At 35.0% G+C, this 11,952-nt stretch overlaps 1 protein-coding gene across 2 annotated transcripts in view; it reads right to left on the minus strand.

Moving 5' to 3' along the window:
- Window positions 1-5,043, minus strand: part of LOC150103091 (uncharacterized) — an 86,201-nt gene extending 81,158 nt beyond the window's left edge. For both annotated transcript variants that reach the window (XM_090398576.1, XM_090398577.1), the window contains exon 1: window positions 4,607-5,043. In XM_090398576.1, the coding sequence (XP_090254702.1) occupies window positions 4,607-4,624 (18 nt within the window). In that variant the 5' untranslated portion in view covers window positions 4,625-5,043. The remainder of the gene's footprint in view (window positions 1-4,606) is intronic.
- Window positions 5,044-11,952: the final 6,909 nt, after the last annotated feature.

Raw genomic sequence — 11,952 nt, forward strand, 5'->3', positions numbered from 1 at the left:
GGGAGACTTAGATAAGAACAAACTGGGATAGGCCAAACAGAGGCTAGGTTGTCAAGATCTCATTTTCACCTCAAGACAAATGGTTCCAAAATCATGAGAATACAATGAGGATATGTAATTTGACTTTTGTAGATATGCCTCTACAAGGCACCAAGAAATGCTGTGCAAAATGCTATAATTATGTGGGTAAATGATACATTATTATTATATCACACCTCCAGGGAGTCCAAAGATTCATCGAGGGAGGGCATCACTCTACAACTCTTCGTCTCACTACTCCACCAACCTTCATCATCTAACACCAACTACCACCACTAGTGCTTTCACAGACAATCACAAACATCCATGCCGAAGGCAGGATTCGAACCCACAGCTTTTTGGATGGAGAGGGATTAGCTAACCACTCGGCCAACCAGGCCAGCAGGTCTATATTTATCAAGCAGAAGTCTATATTTATGTTTATGAGTCAGCAGTTAGAACTGAATAAGTACCGGGAGATGATCTGATGTTAAATTAGGTGCAAGATGAGGATACACATTATCCTCACTATTACTCATCTAGATGGATCACAAATAAACAGAATATGCAAAACTGGTATAGTAGGAAACCAAATCAATAAAATTTATATAGATTAAGAGAGAAAATAAACCTATCTGTATACAACATTGTTCAAATCAATTTTAAACTTAGGGATCTGAGAGATGGGTTAGAAATGAAACACTTGACCAAAGATTGGAGACCATGAGAAAGATTAGGAAAGTGAACAGAAGGCAATTATTAAAAATGAGAATAGTAGAAAATAAATTGTTAGCATTAAGGAATGTATGAGCAGAGCAGAGCTAATCCAGTGTGATAGTCACTTGAACAGAATGCGAGAGGAAAGGTTAGCAAAGCAGGTATATTTGTTGACAGAAAAAAATGACCCAGGAATTTGATGACTTCTACTTTTTCTTTATACTTTCATATTCCATTCTGAATCATCCTACAGCTTGGAAACTGGTCCACATTCAACCTATTACTAAGAAGAGGAAATCAAATTAGCAACCTACTGCTACCACGCTGAAGAAAATTTCAAATTTTACACTACCTGGAAACATCATATAATAGACAAGCTACTGCCATCTGCAACATTCCACCATTTTCAATCAACAATAAAGGAAGAAGAGAGGGACTCTGCTTATGTCTATCACCCCCTGCGTAAATGCTATTAAAATATATGAATTTCAAGGAAATTCTTGATATTTCTTAGATGTGATTGTATTTAGTGCAAAGTGCTAAATACAATCATTCAAATTTATGATCTGTCTTCTGACTTTTGAAGATGGGTTGCAAACTTTCTCTCTGGTCAGGCATTTCATTACAATTATCCTAATATGTAATGAACTAATTAAGACTCCATAATTTCAACCTCTTTCTTCTTATGTCAATGACCTCTTGATTAGAAGTCCAAGCCATACCATTTTGCTAATGACAATACACCGAACTCCTTTCTTCATCCAACAAATTCTGCACTACGAACATTCAGAACATCTATAAGACTATTACACTTTTTTTATAAAATCTTTATCAAGTAGCTTTATTTTTATCCTCCTACATGTTTCGCCAATCTGTTTCTATGGGCATCCTCAGGGAATACAAATCAGTAAGCACATTCAGAACATCTGTTTTATTACCCTAAATTCAGATCTCCAAGCACCTAGCAGGTTTTGATAAAAACAGTTAACTGAATGCTAGCAAAATTCAAACCTATTTGAATTCACCTTTGCTAGCAGTCAGCATGAATATTGTCAAAACAAACTGAAAAAGGCACATTCACAAAAAAAGCAATTTTTCAGTTTTACTTTTAACAATCCTTTAATATCTACACATACAATTCTTTTCCGAGGATAACACTTAACTCCAATCTTGACTGTCGTAATTTCATAAACCTGTCACAACTATCATCTCCACAAATCAAGGCCAAGTTTTCTAATTACTTCACCTCAAACATAACTATTAAAACTATATAAATCAGACCATCTCTAGCCAGTGAAAGCTGTTGTCTTATTTGAGATAGCTAATCAAAAATCCTTCATGTAGTACAGAAGAGTAATCAGGTTCATAAATAACACCAGTACCAATTCACTTTTTCAGATGGATTTTCAAGTATCAATTACACATTTCCTGCAGATGTGTTTCCAATGTCACATCAGAAATTTCATTAATAACTGCTCTACTTTCTTCAAAATATGTTCAGTTTTGTAGTAGCTATTTAACACTTCACTGATCAATTTTTTTTTTTTTTTTTTTTTTTGTTCAGTCTCTTTACTACTGTCATTTAATACAACCTCCTTTCTTATATATTCCCTAAAAGGACTTCAAATCCATTTTTGTGTTCATATTTCCTCAACCTTTCAGCACATCCACAATAGCGGTGTACAACATGGTCGAGATTTTTTTCACATAGACCATAACGTATATCACTTTACCAATAAGACAATACCTCAGTATTACTGCTTTATTATTAACCATAAAAAGGTCTACAATTTCCCCCACCATCACATGATCCAAAGTTTCAATGCATTGCAGACTGCCAATCTATTTATATTAAAGTTACCCAGTAGTAATGAATGTTTCTAACATTCTACTTCTTATCTGTGTAAATTAATCTAATTAAATACAGGGATCACCAGCAATACTTATCTGAACACATTTAAGTTTAGTATGTCTTGTACTTAGTATCTATTTGTCTAACTTCTATGATGTCAATGAATAATGTTATTAATTTCTCATAAGCATATATCTCCAAATTTTTTTTTATGTTCACCTACATACTCCAACGTTACACTAATGGTGAACTATAGATATATATTTTTTAATATATATATATATATATATATATATATTTTGTTTTCAATCATTTACAGTAGACAATATTTAGCAAGGCCTAAGATCCTGACAGAATTTATCAGTTTGTTATGAACAGTATGATCAATTCCAACAGTCAAGACCCTAGCTTAGACAAATACTATAACCTAAATGAATTAAGTTAAGCATTACATGTTTGTTTTTCATCTTTTGTCTCATGCAATTTAAAGGCCAGGTTCAGGCTTCATAACAATTACTGAAAATTTAAAAAATACTGCTCACCACACCATGTTATATATATTTTAAATACAAATCACATACCAAAAAGTTGTAAATCTATCATACATAAAGCAACCTTAAGTAGACGAAGGGTTAGATAATGTGATTTCCCCTTAATGTGATGGACCACACAAAACAGTACTTTTCGTGCCATTTTAGAAATCCAATAACCAGACAATGAAACTGTTGACTGCTTAAAGACTATACAAACACCCACATCAGTGGGATATGTTCCTGAGCATGAATAATAAGGCAACTGAGATGTTGAGGAATAAATATATTTATTTGCATATAAAGTGGTTTACCATTATGAGTGAGAACCCACTGTGATCACTTGCATTTCTCTTTGGGATAATTGCAATATGCATTTCAATATAAACTGTTAATTACAAAATACTATTGTATTTTATAACAATTTTTATTAAAAAACAATTGTAAAGTCAGTTTTCCTCTAAAGTGGGCAAAAATATTGACTTTTTTTCTCCGAAAATGTGTGAAGAATTCCTATGCAAAGAATAAACATCAATGCTGTATGTGGTCACTATGTACACTGAAAAGTATGCATTATAAAAAATCAAAAGAAATGGTGAAATTTTCTGATACCTAGCATGGTTATTCTGTTTTCTGATAGCTTGATTACATACACAAAACTAATGTGACTAAATGTACATACTAAGTTATTAAGTCTTGTTCAGTGATCACAGAGCACAAGCCTAAGGATTAGTTATCTGCAAATTAAAAGTAATTAGATGGCAACTTTTGTATCAATAGTCTCAAAGCTAACAGCATGGTTAATGTTGGTGTATATTAAGAACTAATGATATAACCAATGTATCATATATACTTAAGTAAAATTTTGTAATAACTGCTTTGCTTGCTATCCTCAAGTAAGCAGCGAATTACCAAATAAGTTGATCTGAAAACTCGTGTGCGATTATTTCATATTCAGACATTATCGAAATCATGTGATTTTCTTAACATATTATCAATCGGATATTGTAAAATTGAAGTCGATTATGTTCCTCAGGGCAATAACGACGAAAGGAGTAAAAATAAAGTAAACGAGAAATTACTAGAATGACTATGACATATATATTAGGTACCGTTAAGAGTCGAAATATGCTTGCATGACGATTACCACTTTTTTTTTTTTTACGATAATTTTGATTGTATACAAAAACCAAATTGCTTCTGATCGCAAAAATTATCCATTCGAATATAAAAATACGAATAAAATAAAATAATAATTTGAGGGTTAGCAACCAAACACCTATGAACTAAAAATAACTTGATACAAAACACCTAAGCCTATTTTACCTCGGCTGAGCAAATACACAACGGCGAGCTGCTTTGGAAGTGAAATGGAGACCGAGAAATTCACTTATAACTTGACTATTTATTTTCGCCCGACTATTACAGACAAAGTTTATTACCCAATATAAATAATAGCATATACTTAGACGCCATATGGCTCACTTACCAAATACGAGGTGTCCATTGTAGCCCAAAAAAATAATGTCACGGCATGCTCCTGCCGCAAGCCGACATATTGTCAGCTAAATGACGACAAGAAATTAGGCCACCAAAAACAGGAATGAAAGCTTTTCAATCATTGGCGGAATATTTGCCCTCGTATAGTTATCCACCAGTCACAACTATCAGTTCACATCGTATTTAATCTTGTTCGCAGTAACCAACCTATATAGAGTAGAAAGCTGTATTCATACCTCAAAGAAACAAGAAGTTTTATCTAATTCTGTAACCGTGGATGTCTAACTAAGCTATTTCAATTATGGATAATGTAGAAAGAGACATTCAGTTGCAATACTGATTTAAAACACGAAAATGACCAACGATTTCGAGAAGCTATCACTACGTACTCTGGAACTAGCAGTTTCCAAATTTATAAAAATTTGTTATCACAAATTCTGAAATGACCTCCAAATTCATGAAAATTCGTTATCACTATACATTCTGAAACGACCTCCAAGTTTATAAGAATTCGTTATCACTATACTTTGAAACTATTTCCAAATTCAAGAAAATTCGTTAGGCGCTCATATTCCATCATAAAAAAATATTGAAAACAAATATAAATAAATGGCTATCACTGGATTAGTTTGGTTAAGAAATCAACTTGTTAAAAGAAAGCCTAGTCTGCACATTAAAACTTTCAAAGTTTAGTTTAGAAGGTGATGAAAGCTTATAAAATGTTCTAAACCTTTCGGATAGAGTTGCCTTACTACTGTACTGCTTAAAAGACATGATATCCTTAGTTGTCCTTAGATTTGGCATTTTGATTACGAATTTCAGTTTTGAAACTGATTCTCTTTAGCAGGGGCGAATTCTCCATGCTTGCTGCGCAAGCTCATTAATTGAGAAAGAAGTAATATTTATTTATTAATAAACGCATGCATTTATAAGCATTCCATTTAGGCTTTTATTTTTGTAGACAGAAGACGTCTTAAGCTTGTGCGGCAATAATTGAGCTTTGCGTTGTGTATCGAAGGCCGATGCTTGCTCGTCTAGTCAAAGTTACCTTGCCTTGCTCGGTTGTAGGAGCTTCCAGGTCCTCGCTGCAGCACTGTGATTTCATGCGCGGCATAGCCATTTCACGTCGTCTCACTCAGTTGCTTAAACACAGGCCATACGCAGTCAACGTAGCACTAGCCAGTGAGCTTCAGCCAGCCTTTACAAGTGTGCATGTTGCTTGGGAAAATTAAGTTACAACCAACTTTTTATGACGATGTTATTAACCAGTTCATGAAGAAGAACCATAGGGTAGAATTTGTATTCAAGTAGCTAAATTGAAAAAAGATAGAATATCATTTGTAAAATAAATGTTGTATTTGTATGATTAAATGTACATAAATTTCTAACTATATAGTTTTAAATGGACAGTAATTCATTATTCCACTAATAATACTTCAATCACACCTCTTACTCCCTGAATGATAACAAGAGCAAGCATGAATTTCAAGACCAGCATTCGCCCCTGCTGTAAGTATATTTTATTGTTATTATTATCATCCCGATATTTCACGAAGTCAAAACATCGTGAGAATTCCACAATAAGCATTATTCGTACAAAACTCTTTTTTACATTAATTGATTGGCTGATCACTCACATCCACTTTGAGAAATCCACTCTACTCATTTAAATGAGTAGAGTAAATTTCCAGAAGTAGAGTAGAGTAGTGGAGTCGTCTTAAAAAGTTGGGTGGTAATTCCTATAGCACCCAAGTGAAAGCTGCTCTTATTGCCAATCGGATTAGTGAATCTGTCCAGAGCTAAATCAGAAAAAACTCAGTAAAATAATAGGTAGGAATCAATCACACTTAAAGAAGGTTGTCCTGAAGTGACCGATCTATCTCCAATCCATTTACCAAAGAATTTCTTGCTGCACTCCAGGGAGTGAAAACTAGAAAGCACCAGGATTTAATAATATTCAACCGGAATTTTTAAAAAACTCTGGACCAAATACAATGGTATGGCTGACAAAATTATTTTCTAATATTCTCCAGAGTGGCAATCACTGGCAGAATTTAAAAAATTGAAGAAAATAGCCATCCTGAAACCTGGAAGTCCTGCTGATAAATCTGAAACTGGTAGACCTATAATACTGCTAAGTGTCTGTTTTATGCTATTAGAAAGACTTATTTACAACAGAATTAGTTCTATTATTATTAATACTCTCCCTCATGAAAAGGATGCCTGGGGTTTCAGGCCACGGGCGCAACTCTGAAGATCGAGTTTTTGCCTTAACAAATCATATACGGTCTGGTTTCGAAAAATGCTTTAAAACTGGTGCAGTCATTATAGACTTCACAGCAGCATATGAACCGTATGGAGGAACAGCATGATCTACAAGCTCCTTAAAATACTGAAATGTAAAAAAAAATGACCCATCTGATTAACACCATTCTGTCTAATAGAACAATATGGGTAGTCATTGATGATGATATGAGCAAGCGAAGACCACGTAACAATGGACTCCCACAATGATCAGTCCTGGTCCCCATTTCTATTCAATTTGTATATTTCTAACCTTCCAAGGACAACATCTAGGAAATTCGCATATGCTAATGATCTATGCATCACATCCCAAAATCAGATCTTCTGTACTATAGAGCACATACTAAATAGTGACCTAGAAGAGCTAAACCACTTCTTTGAGAAGTGGCGTCTTATTCCAAGCACTACCAAGACTGAAACATGCTATTTCCATTTGAACAATAGCATGGCACATGACATCTTAAGAGTCATTCTCAGGGCCATTTCTACATTTTGCGTGGCCCTGTGCGAAATGGAAAAGCGGGGTCCGTGAAAGTTAGTAACATTTATCGAAATTTTAAATGGAAGAATATCTTGTTAATTAATTAATTAAATCAAATATGAAAAATATTTATGCGCATAAATAAACAAATATGCTCTTTAGCATCAATTTAAATAAAGGGAAAAATTAATTAAAAAATAAATGTGTTTGTAGGTGATATATTACTTTATTATGTAAGTACACATTATCATTTAAATACGCCAGAACAATGATTTATTTAATAATATAAAAATATGAAATAAATATCCATTTTTACTATAAAGAATGAAATATATGTATAACAACTTATAAGATTTAAAGGAAATGTTAATATATTAAATGTTATTTAACCTAATGCGCTAATCAATAAAATCATTTATAACGCTATCGAAATTCAATTTTTTTTTTTTCTTGCTCTATAGATATTATTGCAGGGACGACAAACGTTCTTGAGACATAGAAGATCACAAATAGGTTTCTATTAATTTTAATTTGGAAAATGACCTTTCTGCTGATGCGACCGTAACTGGACTGGTCAATAATATTTTAAATGCCATAGTAATATTTGGATAAATATCCGACAAATTATTTGCAATTATGAATTTTAAAATATTAATGGGTGCATCTTCTGGAACAATATTTCTAAAAAGAATTAATACATTATGAAATTCAGATTCGTCAATATCTGTATTTAATTTTTGATACAGCTGTTTGCAGCAAAATTTTAATTCATTTTCTGTCATGTTTCTTATTAAATTCATATCATAAAGAAATCAAATGATTTTTCTTGAATTTCATACAATTCAAATCTTTTTCTGACAGATTGCAGAGCAGTATCTAAAATTACAAAAAAGAAATTTATCCTAAAATTATCTTTATCACCTATGTGTGATTCATCAGGCGTTTCATAATCAAAAAATACTTTTCTTCGACGTACTCGACTTTCTTTAAATTTAATTTCTATTTCTAATAGATTTGACAGTTCTTTATCAATCTCAAACGGCTATCAAATCCTGATATTCTCTGCTCTTCAAAGTACTGCACTAACTCTTTAATATGCTTAGTTGCTACGTCCATGCGAATTTTTGCATTTTGTAATACTTTACTTACTAAATTAACTTTTGACAAAAGCTCATACCAAATTACATGGCTTAGTATAAACAGTATAAACTCAAATGAATCTATTTTTTCATATATTGAAACCACTTCTACTGTGATAGTATTGTCTGATGCAGTTTTAAATAATTATTTTAGTGCACTTAAAAATTCTGGAATTTGAAAACGTACAGATCTAACTAATTCTATTCTACATTCCCATCTTGTATCACATAACGGTTTTGGAGTTAATTGTTTAACAAATTTCTTTAATATGTCCCGACGTGAAGTTGAGGCAGCAAATAATGAATATATTTTTTGTATTACATTAAAAAATGTATTGCTATAATTGATGATTTTGCGACACCCCTAAAATCACATTTAAATTATGACAGGCGCAAGGAGTATAAAATGCCTTTTCGTTTTCATTTAAAATTGACAATTGACATTTATGTCTTTAGGGGTGAAGCAAAATGCTTTCATATTCCCCGTTATCTGTTGTGGTTACAGTGAGGGTAAAATTTACGAGCAGTTTGCTTGCCCTGAATAGGCATGGAGATTATGCATCGTTATAGGAGGCTAACATAGCTTTTGGTCTTCTATATTTGAATATGTCCGTTGCCTCGTATGCCGCAGCTTGCTGAACCAAATCGTTGCGAAGTGTGGACGTCTTTAGGAAAAACTTGGATGCTAAGGATTGTAGAAGAGAGAAAATATAGGGAATATTTGTGTCTCTATGGAGTTGATTGTTTCTAACAAACCACACCTCTAATGCTAACATGGATAATGTTAGCATTAGAGGTGTGGCTCCAGGCCGGAGAGGCATAAGTGATTATAGGACGAATCGTCATCTGGTATAGTTGTAATTTGATTCTGTTGCTGAGCTTGCTATTTCTATTAATTAGCGGAGAGAACTGAGCTATGGCTTTAGATGCCTTTGTGCACGCAGTCATGGTGTGCTGATTGAAAGATAGCTTTTTGTCCAGAATTACACCCAGATAATTTGTTTCTGTCTGCCAGGGTATTTTAGTATTGAATAATAACACATCTCCTGAAGGAGACATTGGAGTTTTTGAGAAAAGAACGGCTGAGCTTTTCAGGGGGTTGACTTCCAATCTCCACTTAGAGAACCAACCCTCCAGCTTTAGAAGGTTTTCTTGAAGCTTTCTGGTAATGAAATGGGGTTTGAGAGCTCTGGTTGGTATTGCCGTATCGTCCGCATACAGGGCCAAAATAGAAGGCATCGGATTGTGTGGGATGTCTGACATGTATACAGAAAACAGCAATGGAGCAAGTAGAGATCCCTGAGGCACTCCAGCAAAGATATAGCGCTCGGAGGATGTAGAACCATTGATTTTTACTTGCATTGATCTATTCTGAAGACCTGAATGGGTTAGGTGAACCATTTCTAGTGAGGTACCGGCTGAGATAAGTTTGTGAAGGAGTCCAAAATGCCAGATTTTGTCAGATGCTTTGGATAGGTCTAGGAAAACAGCTCCTGTGCACTGGCGCCAGTTGTAACTGGTGGTGATGTATTCGACAATTCTGTGGATTTGCTGGGTAGTACTATGTTGTTGCCGAAAACCAAACTGTTCTTTGGGATGATGTTTAGGTCATTTACTGAGGTTTGGAGTCGTACGAGGATGACTTTCTCCGCAACCTTACCCAGATTGGAGATAAGACTGACTGGACGATAATTTTGCGGTAAACAGGGTGATCGAGGCAGCAGCATGATCACTCTGTTTGAGATGCCGTCTGGTCCAGGAGCTTTATTATTCTTAAGTTTTTTAATATCATATAATTCAACAGGTGATGTGGGTGTAATATGGTCAGCACTGGTATCTGGGAGACTTAATGCGTGCCTAACCTGTCTGTGGATTTTGTACAAGTGATTGAAATTTAAGTTGTTATAAGAAGGTTTGCACTGCTCCTCAAGATTCATTAGTATGGCTTCTGCCTTATCTGCATCTGTGTGGAGTAGGCCTTGCTTTGAGATTATGGGGAGGGATCTGCTTTTATTTTTGATGTTTCTCAGTAACCCGCAGATAGAGTGATCAATAGGTAAGATAAAGACTAATCTTTTATCATAAACTTGGCTTCTATGAGTTTTAAGTGCATCTCTTACTGCTCCATTCAATATATTAAGCACTGTGATGTCCTGAGGATCGCGAGTGTTACGAAATCTCTTCCTAGCTCTGTTCTTCTCTCTGATCAGGTCTATAATATCCTCAGGTAAACGACCAGGCTTGGGAACAGGTTTGTGGAAGGTTGCAACCGTTATAGCGGACTTAATCTGTTGGGCGAGGCTAGTCACTGCAGATCACACATATTCTGGTGTGCATATGTGATGGACGGGCCCAATTTGATCCCTAAGTGCTTTAGACAGTCTCACCCACGATATGCCTGGAGGAGACGGGCATTCGTGTTCTCCCAATTGCAGTAGAATTTGGTTGTGATCAGACGACAGCTCGTTTAGTGATTTAAGTCTGTACTGTACTGTAGTTTAATGTCTTGCGGGATAGCTATATCAGGATGTCAGCAGTGCCAGACGTACTGAGATGAGTTGGTTCGGTAGGTCCAGCCACAACAGCATAGTTGACACTGTGTAGCTAGAAAGGATGCGACCATTTTTATTGGTAGTTTTACTGTTCCAAGCAAGGTGTTTTGCATTGAAATCTCCAGCGATGACAACCGGTCCTTTTAATCCAAGGATGGCATCCAGATCTGAGGTTAATAATGTCTTTAATGGAAGGTTGTAAGCAGAAAAAATTGTTAGGTTTCCAAATGAGTTTGTGAGGACATTAATTCCTGTGATTTCGAGGTTGGTGGTTGTGGGGTTGGTTATTGAATGATGGTTGATATAGTGTTTGATAAGGGTGGCTGTACCTCCACCTCTGTACCCAAGTCTGTCGTTTCTGTAAATCTGAAATCCTCTGATGTTTAGGATGTTGGCAGGCCTCAGGTGAGTTTCGTTGATTAGTAATATATCTGGGTTGTATCTAGTATTGAATTCCTGGATTTCTAACAGTTTATTTTTGATACCGTTGGCATTCCAAGCAATAATCCTAAGAGAATTTAGAGCTATTTGTTTCTTATGCATCAGAGAGTGCAGATAATATGGATTGGATTTGCTGTAAGAATCTTTTTTGTAACACTAAGTGATGGATTTGAGTTGCTGGAATCCTGCAGCATGTTTGCAATTTTCTTAAGGGGCTCAGATAATGATGGACAAGCGCCTATTGTCGTGGTTTCACTCTTGGAGGACTGAGGAGCATGAGCTTCAGGTACTCTCGCACTAGATGACGAGGTAGACCGATGATCTGGATCGCTCCATCTGTTTTCGGGGTGATGTATACACCCTCTATAATTAGCAGGGTGAGGACTCCCACAATTAGCGCACTTAGCTGGGGTGGATT

The sequence above is a fragment of the Typopeltis vanoorti genome, chromosome 9, assembly GCF_054136105.1.
Source record: "Typopeltis vanoorti isolate ZY-2024b chromosome 9, IOZ_Tvanoo_1.0, whole genome shotgun sequence".
NCBI lineage: Eukaryota > Metazoa > Arthropoda > Arachnida > Uropygi > Thelyphonidae > Typopeltis > Typopeltis vanoorti.